The following is an 18,679-nucleotide window of genomic DNA, read 5'->3' on the forward strand; positions in this document are numbered from 1 at the left end:
TTCTTGTCTTTTCATTCACTATTTTTATTTTTTTTTCAACCTTTTTTTTCTTATACTTTTGATATATATTTTTTCCCAGCAAGGAGCACACAAGAACAAACCACAAAAAATATGAGCTCAATTGGATAAAAGATGTGGTCTATACAAAATCAAAATTGTGCTCTCAAATGCATGGCAAACTTGTCGGCCCCGAAACTCAGTTTTCCTGATCGAATTTCGCAATTCTAACTTTTACAAACCTAGCAATTCTAGGATGAAACGGATCTAAAATTTTCTGTAGTTCTCCGTAGATATAAAGTTTGCACCTTTTGGAGTTCGGACGTAAAAGTTATGATTGTTTTATGGAAGGCATTCGAATCAGGATATTATATGGACAAAAGATGTGGATCTAGTGAATGGTGATAGCAAGGTTGATGGAAAATAAAGGGGGATCACATAAATTAGACTGAAACACGATCTAAACCAGCAACAAGACCTTGACCTAGGACAAAAACTCAACACTACGAACTCTGAAACTGAATTGTGCAAAGGCTATAGCGCGGATGGTTGTAGGGCAGAAAATAAATATGGCTGTGAACTATGGGACGAAAGACAGAAAACACTCGAAGTAAAGGATAGATGTAAACCTGACGGTAAACCTGTCTCTGAATACCACTTGATGGGGACGTGGGTTCCCGATCTTCCGTCAGGTTCTGGATAACTATCGTTGTGTTCGGAGAGCGACACACCGATCCGACTTCAGATCAACAAGATCCGACCCTGCAATCTTAGCACCACAACTCCACTGGTTATCAACCGTGTCACAACCCGGTTGACCTCGCCACGAAGGCTAATCCCTACAAGCGCAACGAAGAACACAAGCAAGAACTCGAAAGAACGCAGCTCAATTGAAGTGACTCTGCAGATGAATGATTAATCTCACGAGTTGGGGTCTCACAAACCGATTTAGCGGCGAACTGTTCTTGACAGAATAACTTAAGCAAAACCCAAACCCTAATGGTGCGGCGGCTGCTGTTTATGAAGACTCTAGGGTCGTGCAAGACCCTCTGGACGCACCCCTAATGGGCTCCAACACGATACAAGGCCCAAAGACCGAAACGGCGTTGCAACGCCGGGATAGATTCTGGGCGTCAAATTGTTCGGATGATTCCCATCGACTCCGGATGATTTTGGGCCTGAAACCGGTGTCATTGGAAGTATCTTGAAATTATCTTTCCAACAATATAAAGAACGTCCAAATCCGACTCCGTATGCAACCTGGGCATCCGTTTTAGTGCGGACTGTTCCTGTAGTCCGAAACTGAAACGAAGTCGAATCGATTTGAGCCTCCAATTGGCTTGGACGCCCCTTACTGGCCTCCTAAGGTGGTGGCCAAGGTGGAGGACATCCTAGGCCATCTTTAAGGTGTTCTTCACGTCCTTGAGGCATGCTCCTACTTGGGCCGGGGTCCCAAGGGTGAATAAGCATTGTTGGGCTGCCGACGAACCGAATGTTGGACTTTGATGAGCCTGCACTTTGAAACACAATTGTACCTTCAATCAAATAGAGACATGTAAATGTGGAACCAAGTGAATTGTACCAAAAATCATTATGTAAATATAGGAACGAGCTCACCTTGTAATTAACTATTATGGTCATATCCATAGGTGTCATGTTCATCAGGAAGATTAGGTACAATTCGGCCAAAAATATCTTGCTTCCGCGCGCATAATATATTTTGCTTCCTACGCTATCCTCACATCGCTTATGCATGCTTTGCATGTGTATTGCCTGTGCATATGTGTATGTATGCAGCATGCAACACATGCTTAGTGGCTAGTAATATTTTTACCTTTTCTTATTCTTTAGTTTTTATTGATTTCCCTTCATATTTTTCTTTATTCCTTTACTTATTTCATTTTTCTCTTTTTCTCCTAATACTGTTTGCATTGTATTTTTTATTTCTATCTCCTTTTTTCTTTTTATTTCGTTTTTCGTTTTATTCTTTTTTAACTGGTTTCTATTGCTTCTTCCATAATTTGTATCACTTATCTTATATCTCTACAATTAGATCTGAACAACTTGAGAGATTATTCATCTTGGCTCGTAATGAGAAAAGTTGAAGCAACTAAATTTGCATGTGCATGTGTGTATGCAACCCATGCTTGGGTCACGGGAAATAGCTTTCTCTTTGCGTTCTTCTCTTTTTTTTATTCCTTTCCTTTATTCTTTTCTTTTCATTTTCCTATTTTTTATTCTTAACCTGCATACACAAACTACTTTTCCTTTCTCCTTTTATTTATACATATTTTCCTTTTGTATTTGTATCTTGATTTTTTTCTTTATATTTTTCAAACTAGTTTCTACTCTTTTATAGTTTGTATCATTTGTATTCGTTTTACGATTGTATTTTAGTAAATATATATAATTGATTGGATTATTTGTTATAAAACTATATATTTCGCAATGTAGAATGATAAATTATGGTATAAAACTTTTTTGTTCAGATTTGAGTCATACTCAATGTGTCCAAATCCATTTGTTTTGTAGATTCATAAATTGATGTGCGAAATAATTTGTTTTTTATAAGCTAACTTGTTTAGCACATGTATATATACTTATAAAAATAGTTATTTACAATATAGATGGATTTATTTTCATGTTAAATTATTTATCGACATATAACCAATTTATTAGTAACACCAAATTATTTGTTCGCTTTGTAGATTAGTGTGATGTTGACTTATTTGTTCATGATATTTATTTTTATTATTTATCCTATGCAATCAAATGTTCTCGATGTGTAATATTTTGTCCACTGTATATTATTATTTGTTTGTTATATTTAGTTTTTTGTTCGCAGAAAATAATCATTTATTCGTGTTGTTATAATATTGGTTCACAGTAGCTGAATTTATTGTTGAGTATTAAAAAATATTTTTAAAAATATTGTGCAAATATAGGGAAGTGTGGTGTTGTTTTGAAGATCTTATCAAAAGGAAGATAATAGTGCCATTCAAATTTGATTTGATGCTCGATTTAAAATTTATAGATTTTTTTGTTTTGAAATTGAATACATATGGATGGTATCACCATCCCTATCTTTCTTTTTGCATGCACAGAATCTTTTTTTTTTAGAAAGCACAGAATCTTTTCTGTGCATGCAAAACGGACCAAATTGTGGCCCAAAACACAGGTCGTGCTTCAGGTGACATGTCCCCAGAGGGCGCTGCTTCACCCATGGCGCCACGACGTGCGCCATCCGCTTCAGGCTCCATTGGGCCTCGTTCGGTTAGGCCTAGAATGGCCCGGAACGAGATCCGTCCGAAACGAAGTCAGGTTTGGCCCGGAATCAATGTTCGGTTGGCCTAGCCTGGAATCAAACCTGGGCTGGATTGGCCTCCCATGCCACCTCCACGGCCCGGAACAAGCCAGACCTCCTCTCTCCCGGAACGAAACACGGCGAGGCGAGGCTTTCTGGCTTTGACGCGAGACCTGGAGGCAGCGGCGCGCGAGGCGAGGCGAGGCGAGGCAACAGCGACGGCGACGGCGACGGCGACGGCACGCGAGGCGCTAAGGTGGTAGCGCGAGGCAACAGTGACGGCGACGGCTACGCTCTCCGCCGCCTTCTCGCTGGTAATGGATCGCTCTCCTCTTTCTTGCCCTATTCTCTCCCGGGCATTATGGTTCTTGCTAGGGTTCTTGCCGGCGCTAGGGTGGGTGGGTGTGCCGTGTGCGGTTCTTGAGGAACGCCAGGAGGTGGCCCAGGAGTGAGTGTGCGGTGAGGCCGTGCGTGGTGAGCTTATTGGTCGTCAGGTGGTAGGAGAGGTCCCCCATTGAGAGTGCACTGGCTTGCAGCTCGGAGGAGGAGGAACCCATTGCCGTTGACTCGATCCGGTTGGGTATTCTTGGCTTTGGTCCTCATGGTCGATCTACTCTCAATTTAGTTCTTGCTCTAGGGTCGGGTATCCATGGCATCTGCCGCCGCCACCACCATCATTGCTGCCGAATTTTGAAATGCTTCCCCTGCAAAAATGTCATTTTTTTATTGAGGTTATGTACAAAGGTTAGTAGTACATTTTGATTCAAATGTTCCATTTTGGATAATCATAACAACAATTCTATTCACTATTGAGGAATATGCATTTTACAAATATTGTCATGGAACAATTCACAAGGCAGCTCAAGTTTCTTTTAATTGTAAATGATCTGATTAATTTTGAGTTTAAAGGTGGAAAATATGCTGATCTAAACACCGACTTAAGTTAATCTGCAATGTGCTTAATATGTTTATTCTATTTGGTTTTTTTTTTGCACATTTATTTAGTTTGACCGACTCAGAAACCACTTAATTTTAACTGATATTGTATGTCCTGATGAATTGTATGATTTTCTTTTTTTTTACTCTCCCACAGAGGGTTTCCTTATCGTGATACTTTTATAGACTGCTTGTGCTTTTCTACTTCTTGGGTATCTGTTGCTTCTGGAATATGAGACTGTTATGCATAATCCTTCTAAATTTAAGGTCTTCTCAGCCATGCTAACTAATGACATTTGACTCTATATGAGATCTAGCTTCATTTAAGCATTGATTGACTTTATCTTTTTATTTGCAGGTCCGGTTGTTCACCTTGATGGATTGGCCTATCTGGGCCTTCCCGAATGCTAGATGGATTCTTGATTCGATGGTTCTTGGGGGGCCAGGACGGTTCTTTATTTCGTGTGATTATTACCTTTTGAAACTTTCAGAATATTTGTTAGTAATTTATTTCTTGTAAAGCTATTATCTTAAAGCCTTTGGTTTTCTACTTACTACAGGATTCTTCTTGACAAAAATTTTCCATCCAAACATAGCAACTAGTGGTGAGATATGTGTGAACACACTGAAGAAGGATTGGAATCCTAGTCTTGGATTAAGACACATTCTGTTAGTAAACTGAAAGTGCAACGCCCTAGTTCTGTTTTGCTGCTAATTGCATGATGGGTCTGTAAGCAATTGCTAGGTCTGATTTACCTCTGAGGTCAAACTATTGTTACAACATGCGAGGACATATTATGAGCTGCTTGTTCACCTGTATGGCAGGTAGTGAGACACCTTCTGATTGAACCATTTCCTGAATCTGCCTGCTACTTGAAAACTACTCCAGCCTTGGTATGAGGAGTATTCACGGCATGCAAGGTCAGCCTTCAATTTCATGTCCAGCCTTGGCTAGCCTCAACAATTTTTTCATTTATGGCCAAAAATATTAGGATATAGCATGCAGGAATGTTGGCAATTACATGTGTCAGATCTCATATGACATCTGTTGCTGAAGTGTCTTGTAAAGCTATGACCAGACCCTGATTATCATATCTTTTCTCCACATGCAGGCTATACACTGGTATCCATGCGCTCAAGCCTAAGAACAAGTCGAAGAGTGGAGCTATTTCTAAGTCAACCACAGTTCTAAATGTGGGCCAGTCCAATACTGTTCTCTGTGAGAACACACCTTTGGCATCAGCAGCGATATCTACCTCTGTTGTGGCGAAAGCATTAGGTAAAAACTCACAGGATCAGAATGCTGCTACGTCGAATCCTGTTGTAGGAGCATTCACTGCACCCAAGAAGGATGCGCCACATGCTGCCAAAGTTCCGGTTGATAAGAAGAAGCTGGATGCAAGGAAGAAGAATTTGAAGAGATTGTAGTCGAATAATCCTGGGAGGCTAGGTTACTTAGTGATAGATAAAATAATGATATCTTCATTAGTGCTAGATTCAACAGATGCCCGGTAGAACTGAAAAGAAAAGTGAAGATGACAAACAGCCGGAGAGGCATCTCATATCTGGCTGTCTGTGCTCTCTGTTGGGACAAACTGTCTGGGCATCTCATGCCAGTTTTTTTTATTGATGGCTTGTTTGTCTCCTGTTAAATTGACTTATGTATGATAGATAGATTTGGGAAACAGCTCAAGAAAAAAAAGTTGAAGAAAAAAGAAGCGGTCAGAAACTATTCTTGCCGAACGGTAGAAAATACATGCTAGAAAACATTCCGGGCCGGAATCAATTCATGATCAGGTTTGAGTGTGCCAGCCGGATCCACTCAATCCAGACCTGGAAGGAAACTAGGCCCGGTTACGAAATTGGGCTGCCGAACGAGGCCTTGATCGGGAGCGCTGTCGCCCGGCAGCGGCGACGCGAGGCAGCTTGCTCGCGGCGCGTGCGTCCGCGATCGAGGAAGCGCCCCGGCGCCGTCAGCCCGTCGCCATCATCAATCAGCTCGGCACCGTTGCCAGGAGCGTCTGCTGCTTGAGTTTTTTTTTGCCTTTTTAGAGTACGTGTGCTCACAGTGCAACGCAACACAAAATAGAGAGCAAAACAAAGGTGAACGGGCGGACTTCCCACTCCGCAAGAAAATGCCGGGCGGCAGGCTCTGCCAGCTAGAGCTGACGTAACAGGTCAGAGGCGACTCTTGCAGTCATGTTCAAGGCACAATTAAAAACTGCGACAACTCGAATTGCAAGGGCACACATCTCTGCATGTCTGAGCATTTTCCAAGTAAAAATTGACATCATCTGGAGGACTGAGAATTCGAACTAGAACAAAAGATGAGTTTAGCAGCGTACATTTTCTTTCCAAAAATGTAACGAAATTAACAAGAGTTCTGGTAAAAGTATGGGCACCGCGTACCCCCCGATCTCAACAGAAACTAAACCTATCAAGGAGCAGACTAGGCAAACGCAGCAACAGAGGGCTGCACCATCAGGGAGAGCTGGAACTTCCACAACGAAAAGAGAAGACGCCCTGGTGGCAGATTACAGGCAAGTCTTTTCAAAAAAGCAGATTACAGGAAAGCAGGCTAGCGACAGAAGGAGGAAACAGGGATTCGGCGAACATAACTCAAATCTTGTAGTCAAGCTCCTCCAATGTTGGCAATGGTCCGAGACCCTTTCTTTCCCGAGCCTCACCCACGACGATCGACGCCATCGAACCATCCTCCAGCGGATCAGAATTTATCAGTCTCCAGCTGTGGAACGCCAGCTCGGGGAAGGCCTTCCCAGACGTCTTCGACCGCAGCTGCTGCATGAAGTGGAATGACTCAGATACAGGAAGAAACGCCTTCACCACGACCCTGTCGAAGCCCAAGTCCTGATGCTCCAAAATCTCAGTTCTTTTTTCCAGCAGGCTGTAGACTTCCGGCACCGCGCTGTTCGGCACGTGAATCTCGGCGAGGTATAGCGGTTCCATCAGGCGCGGGCTCGCCGCCAGCTGCGCGGCGTGGATGGCGCGGCGTGCCGTGGGTATAATCTGCCCGGACCCACGGTGGATGCAGTCCGAGTGCAGGACCGCATCACAGAGATGGAACCGGATGCCGCGCAGGGGCTCCTCCGCCAGAACACCTCCCTTGGACGCCGCTTGGAACGCCATCACGACAGAGTCCTGGATCTCGCCGGTGTAGTAAACTCCCTTGCAAGTATTGACGAGTAGATTGGGGCCGGTTGTCGCGGGGCCGAAGCACCAGAGCTTCTTCGCATCTCCGGCATCCCACCCGAATTCCTCGCGCAGAAGCTTGGCGCGGGATGTGACCTCGTCGCGGGGGCCGACGCGCCCGTCCTCAATGGCCTGCACGAGCTCCTCCTCCAGCGGACGGGCCTCCATGTACAGACGGTTGTGCTTGTTGGGAGACTTGGTCGCTACTATCCGGCTTGAGCCAACAACAGTCTCACGGTATGGTACCACCGGTGCGCCGATGAGGATGTCGACGCCAGCCATTTTCTTGAGGTCGTCGAGGCACACCTCCAAGTGAAGTTCGCCAGCACCAGCGATGATGTGCTCGCCGGTCTCCTCCACGTAGCACTCTACTAGCGGATCAGCCTTCACTAGGCGTTCCAGGCCCTTCAGCAGCTTGGGCAGGTCGGCAGGATTCCGGCAGGCTACAGACTTCCGAAGAATCGGCGCGACTGAAAACTTGAGCGGTTTAATGATGCCCGCAGACACCGCCCTCGCATCGGTGAGCGTGGCTGTCTTGACGATGACATCGTCAAGACCGGCCAAAGCAACAGTGTTGCCGCATAGCACGCCGTCGACTGCCTGAAATGTCTTCCCCACCAATATGCCGGTGCGCTGGACGGTCTTGACGAAGACATCCCCCTTCCCTCTGCCTCCGGGCAGGTACTTGTTGCTTATTACGCGAACTTTGTTGCCCGAGGCGACCTTGCCGGAGAAGACACGGCCAAAGGCGTACATTCTGCCCATCCGGTCGACAGCTGGAACCATTTTGGCGACGTAGATCAGCAGCGGCCCATCAGCGTCACAGTTCCGGATGGCATTTGCGTAGGCGTCGTCGAGGGGTCCGTCGAAGATGTTGTCCACTCTGTAGCGCTGGGCTGTGGCCGGAGACGGCAGGTGGAGGACAAGCATGTCCAGCAACACCTCGCCGGCGGGCAGCCACGCCTGCATAATCCGCCTCATGAGCTTCTTCCCGGATAAATCCTTGGCCTCCGCCTTGATCTCAACTCCAAGCTTGTCCAACAGGGGCCAGAGGCTGGTCTTGTCATTCATGCAGGCTTCGATCACCTTCTTGAGAGGCTTGTAGCAGAAGCGGATGAAGCCGCGCTCGCACGTTGCAGAGCCCGTGTGGCAGGTGGTCCACTTCTTGGTTTCAGGGTCGAAGAAGTTATCTCCCCACAGCCGCCCCCTCAGCTTTGCCTCGTCCACGCCGGGCCTGCTGGAGTACAACTTCGCGAAGCTGGAGAGTGTGAAGGCCCAACCGTGTAAGCCCGCCGCAAACGCCACCGTTCCATTCTCAGGGGACATGTGGCAGTTCCTCAGCTCGTTGTCGGAGTACATGGCGACGACGGCGTTGGCGTCCTCGACAACGCGGCGCAACGCTTGGTACGCCTCCTCGCCGTCGAGCTGCAGTGCAACGCATGTATACGATTGTGAGCAGTAGCCCCGTTTGGCACAAGCACAACCAGTTAGAAGGAACAGAACAGAGCAGGGCAATGCAAATCGGAAAGGACATGGACCTCGAGCTCGAGGAAGAAGCGGTCCAGCTTGTTGACAACGAGGACGGGTTTGATTCTCTCGCCCAGCGCCTGGCGCAGCACGGTCTGCGTCTGCACGCAGACGCCCTCAACGCAGTCTACGACGACGAGGGCGCCGTCGGTGAGGCGCAAAGCAGCCGTCACCTCCGGCGAGAAGTCAACGTGGCCGGGGCAGTCCACGAGGTTGACGACGTAGCTGTCGCTGGTCGCGATGCCTGTGCGCGTTGCTCCGAAGTCGTAGCCGAAGGAGACTGCCGTGGCCTTGACCGAGATGCCACGCTCGGCCTCATCGTCGCGCGTGTCCGTGGCACGCACCTTGCCAGCGTCCTCCAGCGCCATGAGGCCCGCCGCGGAGAGCATGGAGTCCGTCAGCGTGGACTTGCCTGCAACCAAACGAACAGGTGTAAGGCGGTCCTTCTCGATCCCAACAGGGTTTAGTATTTGAACGGAAATTTGTCATACCATGGTCTACGTGAGCAACGATAGAGACGTTGCGCACCCTGTGCTGGTTGCGCATGGTGACCTCGACATCTCTTGCTGTGAGGTTTACCATCTCTGCGCGGCAGCAAGGTACCTGTAAAGAGGAAGTTGCATTCAGGTCAGCAGTGAGGGAATCGCATTCAGAAACGAGAGTAGACAGCGGCTGAACGCATTCATCCAAATTACTGAAAACACATTACTCAAGGGACGCATCACAAGCAAACGGGTATAGAGAGAACAGGGAATAGCAGATCAAAAGCAGAACAATAGAATCGATTCTCACAACATGCAGTTGTACCAGTAATAGCACTTCATCACTAGACGAATTACCGTGCCCCACTACGCGAGGATCGAAACACAGCAGGGATCGATCTATTAGAAATTTGAGTACACAAGCCATTCGAAGAAGAAATCAATCTGAAACGCGAGTGCATGGCACACTTTTCTACTCGTTTCGGAACAAGGTGAGTTCCGCTTATTCTAAAGACAAATCCAACAAACAAAGTGCAAGAGGAGCGGCAAGTTCTCATTATTTTTCAGGGAAAAAACCCGTCGAGTGCTTCTGATGGAGAGCAAAACAAAAATGCTTGCCCGAAGAACAGCGCGGCCGCATGACACAAAATAACACGAGCAGGATTTGGTGCTCCACGACACCCCAAAAGGAACAACAGCATCCACAGGAAAATACGAGAGACGATCATCTCTTGATTCGCTTCGCATGAAGAAGGGGGAGGACAAGGGAGCAGCACTAACCAGCGAGAGAGGAGTGGGGCAGGGAGGCGAGAGCCCCCGAGCAGGTGGGGGTGGAGGAAATGTGGTTTGCTGTGTGTGATCTGCAGCGGAGGCGGAGCAGCGGCGTGTTTTATTCACGCGCCGGGGTGGTTCGGTGCCCGGGACGGGGCTGCCTGCCAGTGCGATGCACCGCGACGGAATCTTTCTTTCCCGTCCGCCAAGGAAACGCGGGGGGGCGTCGGATTGAGAGCCACGCGCCCTTGGGGCCGTGCGATGGCGCGAGCCAGTACCCGCTTGTCCTCTAGCGGACGGCGCCGGGGCGATCATGGGACGTCCACGTGGCGAGCTTGCCCATGATCATCCTGCCCGGGCCCGGCGAGAGCCCAACCGCCAACTCATCGCTCTGACGCTCTCCCAGTCCCTCGGACAGCCCGCCGCCGCCGCCGCCGCAACCGCAAGCCAGTTCGGCCGCTGCGGGAGGAAGCTCACCGATTTTCTCGCTGCTTTCGCCTGCTTCTGGTTTGCTCAGTTTTGGGCCCTCCGTCTCCGTCGTCCCGCTGTGTGTTTGATGGCGCCCGCCTACAAGGAGTTCGAGGGAATGTCCAGGCCGCGGCATCCACATGTGACGCTGGAGAATGCATTCAGCATGGCCTCATCGTCGTTCTTAACCACGGCCATGGTCCTTGAGGCGTGCGTAAGCACGGGCGCACGGCCAGCGCTGTGGCCATCTTTCAGTTGTGGGCAGGGGGAGGTTATGTGCAGCTGAAGCGTTCCATATCCCACTCAAAAGGAAGTGAAGCTCTGCAGTTTCAAGCTGGAAGTCGTGACAAGCATTCTCCAAGTCTTTGTATCTGGACGGGTTTGTTGTTGGCTGTTGGCGGGAAATTGTGTGGACTCTTTGCAAGCGAGTTGTCTGGCTACATGGACATTTGAAGTATAAATTAAGAATTCAAGCCGATCAGAGCTTGGTTCAGAGTTAAGTGAATCCCAACTGATGAAAGATCAGATGAAGCTCTCGTCATGGTAGGGATAATGCAAGTTTAGACATGATTATGTGAGGCTGAAAAGTGAAAATACCTTGTGGGGCTGTTTTTGTGTGAACTTTTCCATGTCAGGGATGTGTCAGCACCACTCAGGCATCCTGATTTGGGTAGAATCTGCTAACAATCTAACTTTCACCATTGCTGCAAAGTAAGAAAAAAAATCTGAGGGGTCCTAGCAATGCATCTGAATCAGCTGGTGCTAACTGGATACCTATACGAGTTGCCCGGACATGTGCATAACCTGAAGAGTGCACCTAAGTTGCTGCATCTGCTCCTAGGAAAATCAGTATGTCCATTATCCACCATCAGTAAGGTAGATGAAGTACAGAATACCTTTCCTGGGAAATTGACAAGAAGAGTCTTCATGGGAGAATTGGCATTGAAGGTATTGGATTACCTTTGATACCTTTTTGTTTCTCTTCATAGTCATTAGTGTTTGTATTTATGACAGGAAATTGGATCAACCTTTTTCCTTACGTTACTTTTGTTTAGTTCGTGGCAGTAATTTTTAACGCATCAAATGTCTGTTTATACTTGTGCATTGTGGTCATTACATGTATCACTGATTGCAAGTTATGTTCCTTGCATTAAAAACATTAGACTTTCACTATATCTTCTGTTCATATGTCTTGTTTGTGCCACACTCTGATTGAAACAAGATCTAGTATACCGAGCTTATTTATCTGCAGGTCTGTTTTGATTTCATAAAAAGCTTCCATACGGATTTCAGAAATTATCTTTTTTTAGACCAATTTTCGTAAACCTTTCTCAAGAAGGCCTTGATTCTGCTGGTGAAATTACATTGGGTACTATAAAGTGCCCTTTGTGCCTAGAAAGAATGCACTGGAGATGTCCTGGTATTGGTGGGTTTTAGGTACTTCTACTTAAATTCCAGGTTTAAATTTGCAGGGGTGTTGTGCTAGGAATAATTTGCCAGTTTCCTTTTATGGGGTGATTATGACTGCTACTATGTACGCGTTTTCCTGAGCTTGTATTTTGGAGTCCTCATAGATCATGTGGATCAGGTGCTGACACTTGTTACTCCTGCATTTGATGGAGTGCAAATAACTGTTATGGTTCATAATACTGGTCCACAGAGTTATTCTAGGGACTCTGAAACAGTATGTTTCTCTTGCTAATTTCTCAAGAATCTTTATCTTAAGCTATTGCCATTAGATTGAAGGAAACTGTCAATAATGATACTAGTTCAGATTGGATAGAAGCTGAGTTCTTTAGCCTTGAGCAAACTTGTGAAACGTATAGTGTGCATGAGCTTAATGTTTTGCCAGTTATCATTGTAAAATATTCCAATATTCAATTATACTGGACTGATAAGTTCATGAAGTTTTTTTTTTCCGAAAAGAATAAGTTCATGAAGTTGGTGCAGGCATTTATCAATCTGTGCTTGCTTGTTTTATTGTTTTGTAGCATCACAATACTCTTTCATATGGTTGCCTTTATCTGCTAGTGGTGTAGAACTGCAAGCCATGATCAAGGGCTTACATCAGGATTCTACAATCAGACGTTCCTACAAACAGAGATGGAGTCCGAAGCATTCTGTAATTCCAAAGCTTGTTCGTTTCAAATCCATCCATTAAATCCATTAGAGTGGCTATTTTTTATGCTGGTTTGCCAAAACCTAACGCAACCCTCCTCCTTTACCCGGGCTTGGGACCGGCTATGCTGAGACGACTCAGGAGAGAGAGTCTTCCAGTCAGCATAGGCGGAGTTGTTCGTTGTATAAAAGAATTCATTGTGCAGCAGAATGATGAAGCATTTGCAGATTCAGAAGGTTTCACCTGGAAGGTGAGAAATCCTAAACTTCTTGAGACATGTTTGCTCGTTTCATGTGTTACATTTCTGTTAATTTAGCATACACAAAAAGCACAGGTAATGATTGCAGCAGAGAGCAGACCATGGGCTGCCTTTATTATGTATAATAAGTGCTCTTCCATGTCTTGATGTGAGATTTACTCTCAGATCCTTGACACAGCAGGGCCTAGGAATGATCCTGATCACCATCAACGTCAGCAACCTGTATCCTTGTGTAGAGGGAAGTTTGCCTTTTAGAGCTTTGTATCTTTGTGATGTGTATGCACGGTTAGTACCACTTTTATCACTTTTAAGATTTCCTGGAATATCATATTTACCATATACTTCTGAACTAATTAACTTGTCCTGAACGTCATATATTTAAAAACAGAGTGAATACTTCTATCGTCTTGGTACATATCAATTCATGATTCGCATGGCAACTATGTCATGTCCGTGAGGCAATGACTGAATAGGATATGTGTGGGGTCTCAGGCTGTTCCTTTGGCTGGCTTTCTGTCAGAAAGGAGATCAGAATTCCAGAAACGAGATTGGTCTGTAATTGTTTGATTCAATCTTGATGATACAAACAGCATTATATTCCAGCTAATTTATAATCTGACTCATCCTGACAATCGTATGGTAAACAGACACCAAACCGATTTAAACTGAATTGTAACTGATTCCCTCAAACAAACGAAACCTGACAATGACTCTGTACGTCTAATCCTTGCTGCATGTGGACTCTTCTTCCTGCGGTAGTACTGACAACCAACCATGACGCACTATCTGTTCGAGACTTCTTGTAGTTATTCAATGATTTCTCAAGAGGAAAGCAAAGCTATAGTATAATGCAGTGTTTGGTTAGGTTGTAGGTGAAATCCAACGTTAATACATACTAGGTTATAAAAAAGCTGTCTAAAAATTGAAAAACGGTAATGGGTATATTTACAAGGTTTTTAATTTGAATCAGATGGCTTAACCTGTTACTACTTTCAAAATGTGGATAGTCTTGATCTCAGAAGGTTACGACTTTCATTACTTTGATTATCTTATGTCATCTGCACTGCCTTGCACTAGTCTCGTCCTGAGAGCATATTGTGTCAATAAATGTGGATGATTTTATCTTCAGGGGAGCTCTCCAGAATGGACAAGGTTGAATATCCTTACAATGATGTCTTCACAGCAGTAAAACAAAGGAGATAGGTTTTGGATTCAGCAAAACAACGGAGAAGTTTGAAAACGTCATGAGTTGTTTCTGGCAGAAAATGGCATGGCGTAGATATATCATTTTCTCACTTGGTGATGAAGATATCAAATGCAAAAATATTTAGTACCATTTCATGCCTACTATTCAGAATTTAGAATCTGAATCAATTATCAAGCTAGTTTGCTTGCTCTTATTCAATTCAGTTGGATCAGTTCGTAAATGCTATACTTATTTTGGCCATCTGATTTTTTATGAGAAATGAGAGGTGGGATCAAAGGTTCCCATGTATTGTGTCTTTTATTACCCTTTGTTTCTGACTTTCTTTCTACAACCCATAAAGCTGGTCGTTGGGCCAATATCGGAGGCATGCATACTCCTGATGACTCACTGATACGTGGCCTTGGCTACACTACGACCCTACGAGTAACATAACTTTTTTAGAGCAATGTTTTGAAAATTTCTATCTAGCACCTATCTCAAGCCAAACTTAGCCACTTTTTGTGCTCAGTTGCATTTTGCGTCTGTCAACACAGACTGTCATGATTTTTGCGTAGGGTGACAACAGCCTACAACTACACATCTTACCTGTTTCGCTCGATTTTTTAACTGCAGAGTCGTTACTGTTTATAGAACAAAAAATTTGGTTGATAACCAAACAAAAATATAATCAGTCGAATCAGGGCCCTCAAAGTGAGGGATAAATATGAGTAAATAATAATCACGAATCATCCAAATAACAGCCGCTTTTTATGTCGGTTAGGATGTGCTGATTGGCCACTTAAACTCATGCTTTGTGGTCATTATTGAGTCTTGAGCGATGCTTATTGTTTGCATGTTGATTTCCCGGTTCGGGCAACACAACCGCACATCGGCAGTCAACTAATTAAAAGTATTGAGCAAAGCTTTTGGCAACCTCATTAATTTACTCTCTGCCACCTTCGAAGCAGTTATGCGACGGAACTTTTTCACCCAGATCGTGCTCGGCACGTATTTATATTTGACTATATTTATTTCAGTAACCTTTTTTTTGAAAGGAAAATTATTTTTTATTTCAGTAACTAACGATGTTATTCTTTCAATAGTGTGGTACTCATCAATAACGCGCTACCTATAGTGATTGTGTCAATTTTAAAATTTATTGGCTTGATCTCTCAAAGGTAATTTGAGGAGTAGAGTTGCCTGCGCTTATTCATATAAGTTGTACATGCCGCTATATTTGTATTATACTTAAAAATACATTGGATCAACGAAACATTACAAATTGTTCCATTAATTTGATCTGACCATGCTTGATATCATGCAAGACACAAATAAATAACAGGAATAGACCAAAACGTTAACAAAAAGAGATTACAAGAAGAGATTAATATGACAAAAATATAAAGTTGAGACAAATATATTACACCTTTAATTTCTTTTTGCGAAACCTTTAATTTGATCTTAACAATACAAGAAATCCATGCATCTTTAAATAATGTATTTCACCTCCCACATACCTAGGGTCTACACACATTAATAAATACACATTCACAGAAAATGCCCAGCTAGTTTTACTGTCCAGTAAAAACATCAGCATAAAATTTTAGTGGCATACATGCATGCTATATATATATAGCTACCACGGGCGGAACTCTCGGTATGGCAAGGTGTGGCCATTGCCATACCTTGTTTTACTAGGAGTGTCTCTACTTCTTATACATGCTTGTTTTTTCTAGTAATTTTCTCTACATTGTCACCATGAATTGAGGCTTGGAGCTCTATCTAGCTTAGCTGCGCCACACCTCAACTTCAATCTGTCCGCCACTGATAGCTGCATACGCATGCACGCATGTTGCACGCACAAAATGTCACGCTAGTTTTACTGCTCCTAAAAAATCTTTGTTAGTCCACCGGCCACAGGCCCATGTTCGTTGACTGGCCCAAAATGCTTGCTACTGCTCGGCCTGCTCCACAGCTGCTGGCGGACAAACGCTGCTGCACCAAGGCCGAGCAAGTATGCACGGGTGCTCGTACGTCGTGACGCAGATCGCAGAGTGACGAGTTGATGGGTCCCGCGTTCACGTTTCGCTCGCCTCATGGGCCAGTCTTCGACAGAAAAATTCGACTGATAAGAAAATCAGATTTTACGTTTAGGAATTCCGTTTATTATTTGCCGGACCAACTCCAACTCTCCAGGTGGGAAACAACGGCTAGCGACAGAGTGGACAAGTCCGGCCTAGATTAGCTCTTCCTCTCGACCACTTTCATCGGCAGGCCGCCTTCCCTCCGCAGCGTCAGCGAGAGCACGGGCCTCGGCCGCTCCTCGCCGCCGACAAACTGGAAGCCGAACCTCTCGAACACGCACGCCACGATGGATTTCATCTGGATGTAGGCCATCTCCTTGCCGAGGCACATCCGCGGCCCGGCGTGGAAGACCGGGCACCTGAACGGGCTCTCCGGCCGGAACGCGCCGTCCTCGCCGAGCCACCGCTCCGGCCTGAACTCCTCGCAGTCCTCGCCCCACACGTCCTCCACCCGCGCCATCGCGTACGCGGAGTAGGTCGTCAGCCACCCTCTCCCGACGAACGTGCCGTCCGGCAGCAGGTCGTCCTCCTGGCAGCTGTGCGTGTCCATGGCCACCGGCGGGTACAGCCGCATGGACTCGGTGATGGCGGCGTGGAGGTAATGCATGCCGCGCAGCTCGTCGAAGCTGAACGTCGCCGTCGCCCCGGCGGCGTCCCCCTGCCCGCGCGGCGCCCGCGCCGCGACGACCTCGCGCACGATCCTGTCCTCCACGTCGGGCCGGGTGGACACCAGTCAGAAGAACCAGGTCAGCGCCGACGACGTCGTGTCGCGCCCCGCGAGGAGGAAGTTGGTGACCACGTCCCGCCGTCCCGGAGGCTCTCGTCGCTGTGCTCGCCGCTCGCGGCGAAGCGCGACAGGAAGTCGTCCCGGCCCGCCAGCCCGGTGGCGTCACCCCTCTCCCGGCGCTCCCGGACGATCCGGTCGGCGTAGCCGTGGATGGTGCGGAGCGCCTCGCACATCCGCCTCTCGGACTCCATGCCGAGAAGCCTCTTGAGGCGCCACAGCGACTTGAACGGCGACATGAACCGGGCCGTGACGGCGCTCTGCGCGTCGTTGAAGGCGCGCATGAACTCGGCGCTCTGGGGCGCCGCCATGCTCTCCTCGGCCAGGCACACCGGGTCCTCGTCGAACGCCACGCGGCAGATGTTGTCGAACGCGAAGCGCTCCAGCACGTCCTGCACGTCCAGCGTGCGCCCGTCCCGGCGCGCCCGGTCGAGCAGGGGCAGCAGCCGCTCGACGACCTCGAAGCGGACGGCGTCGACGACGAAGCTCCGGAGCGAGCGCTTGCTGAACTCGTAGCTGGCGGCCTTGCGCTGCCACAGCCACTGCTCGCCGTCGGAGTTGAAGATGCCACGCCCGAGGAAGTCCTCGATCATGGACACCGTGACCTCGCCCTTGGGGTAGTTGGCGAAGTTGGTCTTGAGGATGTGCTCGACGTTGGCTGGGTTGGCGGTGATGGCGCCGCCGGTGAAGCCGAGCTCCTTGAAGGAGATGGTGTGCGTGGGCTCGCGCTTGATGACGTCCGTGCACCAGTCGAGGAAGCGGTGCTGGTTCTTGACGAAGTGCGGGAGCGTGCCGAGGAGCGGGTAGGCCTTGAGGCCATGAGCGCGGGGCTGCTTCTTGGGGTCCCGGCGCAGGAGCGAGCAGATCAGAGGGAGGAGGGGGAGAAGCAGGAGGAGCTGGAGGGCAAGGGGTGAGGTCAGGGAGAGCTCCATGCCGATTTGGATTTGGCTTCGACTTGCGAGTGGTGCCGGTGATTCACGGCCAAGGATCGCTCGTTTTATGTACCGGCCTGTGAGCTCGATTAGCTCACCTCGCGTCATGTTCATTGTGTGCTACTCTCAACTCTGTACAAATATCTTGGTAGACTCCGTCCCTACGTTTCTTTTGTAACAAGGCACGAATGCATGATTCAAAATTTAATAACTAATTGGCCTAGTACTCTATAGTGTTAATTTTGTGATAAAATAATATCATTGAAGATGAGTGAATACCGCAAACAGGGATTCATAGAACTCCGTTTAGAGATTCGATGAACGTGCTATAAACATCTGAAATAGCTTTGTGAAAAAATAAAAAACACACGGAAAATTTTTACCCAGATTCAGTTGTTCTTCCTGAGGTCACATGCCCTTCATACATGGACTCAGGTTCACATGTGCTTGTGTGCCGTGGGAATTTTTTATCACTTTGAAGGCCATGCAACAAGTGGATAAGAGAGTGAAAAAGAGAGAATTTAATGCGCATACATCCTTTTTAGAGCAAGGCTAATAATTTAGCCTATTGTTGGCTGCAATACTCTTTGCATCTCATCTCTCAGCCCACTTGTATAGCG

The 18,679-nt window shown here is 46.9% G+C and overlaps 1 protein-coding gene, 1 long non-coding RNA gene and 1 pseudogene across 2 annotated transcripts; 1 reads left to right on the plus strand and 2 right to left on the minus strand.

Moving 5' to 3' along the window:
• The first annotated feature begins 3,466 nt into the window (after positions 1-3,466).
• LOC120708390 lies at positions 3,467-5,890 on the plus strand. Its single transcript, XR_005689348.1, has 4 exons — positions 3,467-3,615; positions 4,596-4,982; positions 5,063-5,158; positions 5,350-5,890. It is a non-coding gene; the product is annotated as an uncharacterized LOC120708390 (long non-coding RNA).
• Positions 5,891-6,616: 726 nt separating this feature from the next.
• Positions 6,617-10,325, minus strand: LOC120708391 (elongation factor 2-like). The gene is made up of 4 exons (XM_039993603.1): positions 10,237-10,325; positions 9,466-9,577; positions 8,986-9,386; positions 6,617-8,872 (listed from the first exon to the last, which is right to left on the minus strand). The coding sequence occupies exons 2-4, from the start codon at positions 9,554-9,556 to the stop codon at positions 6,857-6,859; spliced, it is 2,508 nt and encodes an 835-aa protein (XP_039849537.1). The 5' UTR covers positions 9,557-9,577; positions 10,237-10,325; the 3' UTR covers positions 6,617-6,856.
• Positions 10,326-16,401: 6,076 nt separating this feature from the next.
• On the minus strand, positions 16,402-18,149 carry LOC120708392 (annotated as a pseudogene).
• Positions 18,150-18,679: the final 530 nt, after the last annotated feature.

Source organism: Panicum virgatum, chromosome 5K, assembly GCF_016808335.1.
Source record: "Panicum virgatum strain AP13 chromosome 5K, P.virgatum_v5, whole genome shotgun sequence".
NCBI lineage: Eukaryota > Viridiplantae > Streptophyta > Magnoliopsida > Poales > Poaceae > Panicum > Panicum virgatum.

Bases quoted from the DNA above. Each gene is read 5' to 3' on its own strand.
- LOC120708391 (XM_039993603.1), bottom strand. From the start codon at position 9,556: ATGGTAAACCTCACAGCAAGAGATGTCGAGGTCACCATGCGCAACCAG. The intron at 9,387-9,465 runs GTATGACAAATT...GTTTGGTTGCAG, and splicing joins CGTTGCTCACGTAGACCATG to GCAAGTCCACGCTGACGGAC. The intron at 8,873-8,985 runs GTCCATGTCCTT...GTTGCACTGCAG, and splicing joins GCTTCTTCCTCGAGCTCGAG to CTCGACGGCGAGGAGGCGTA.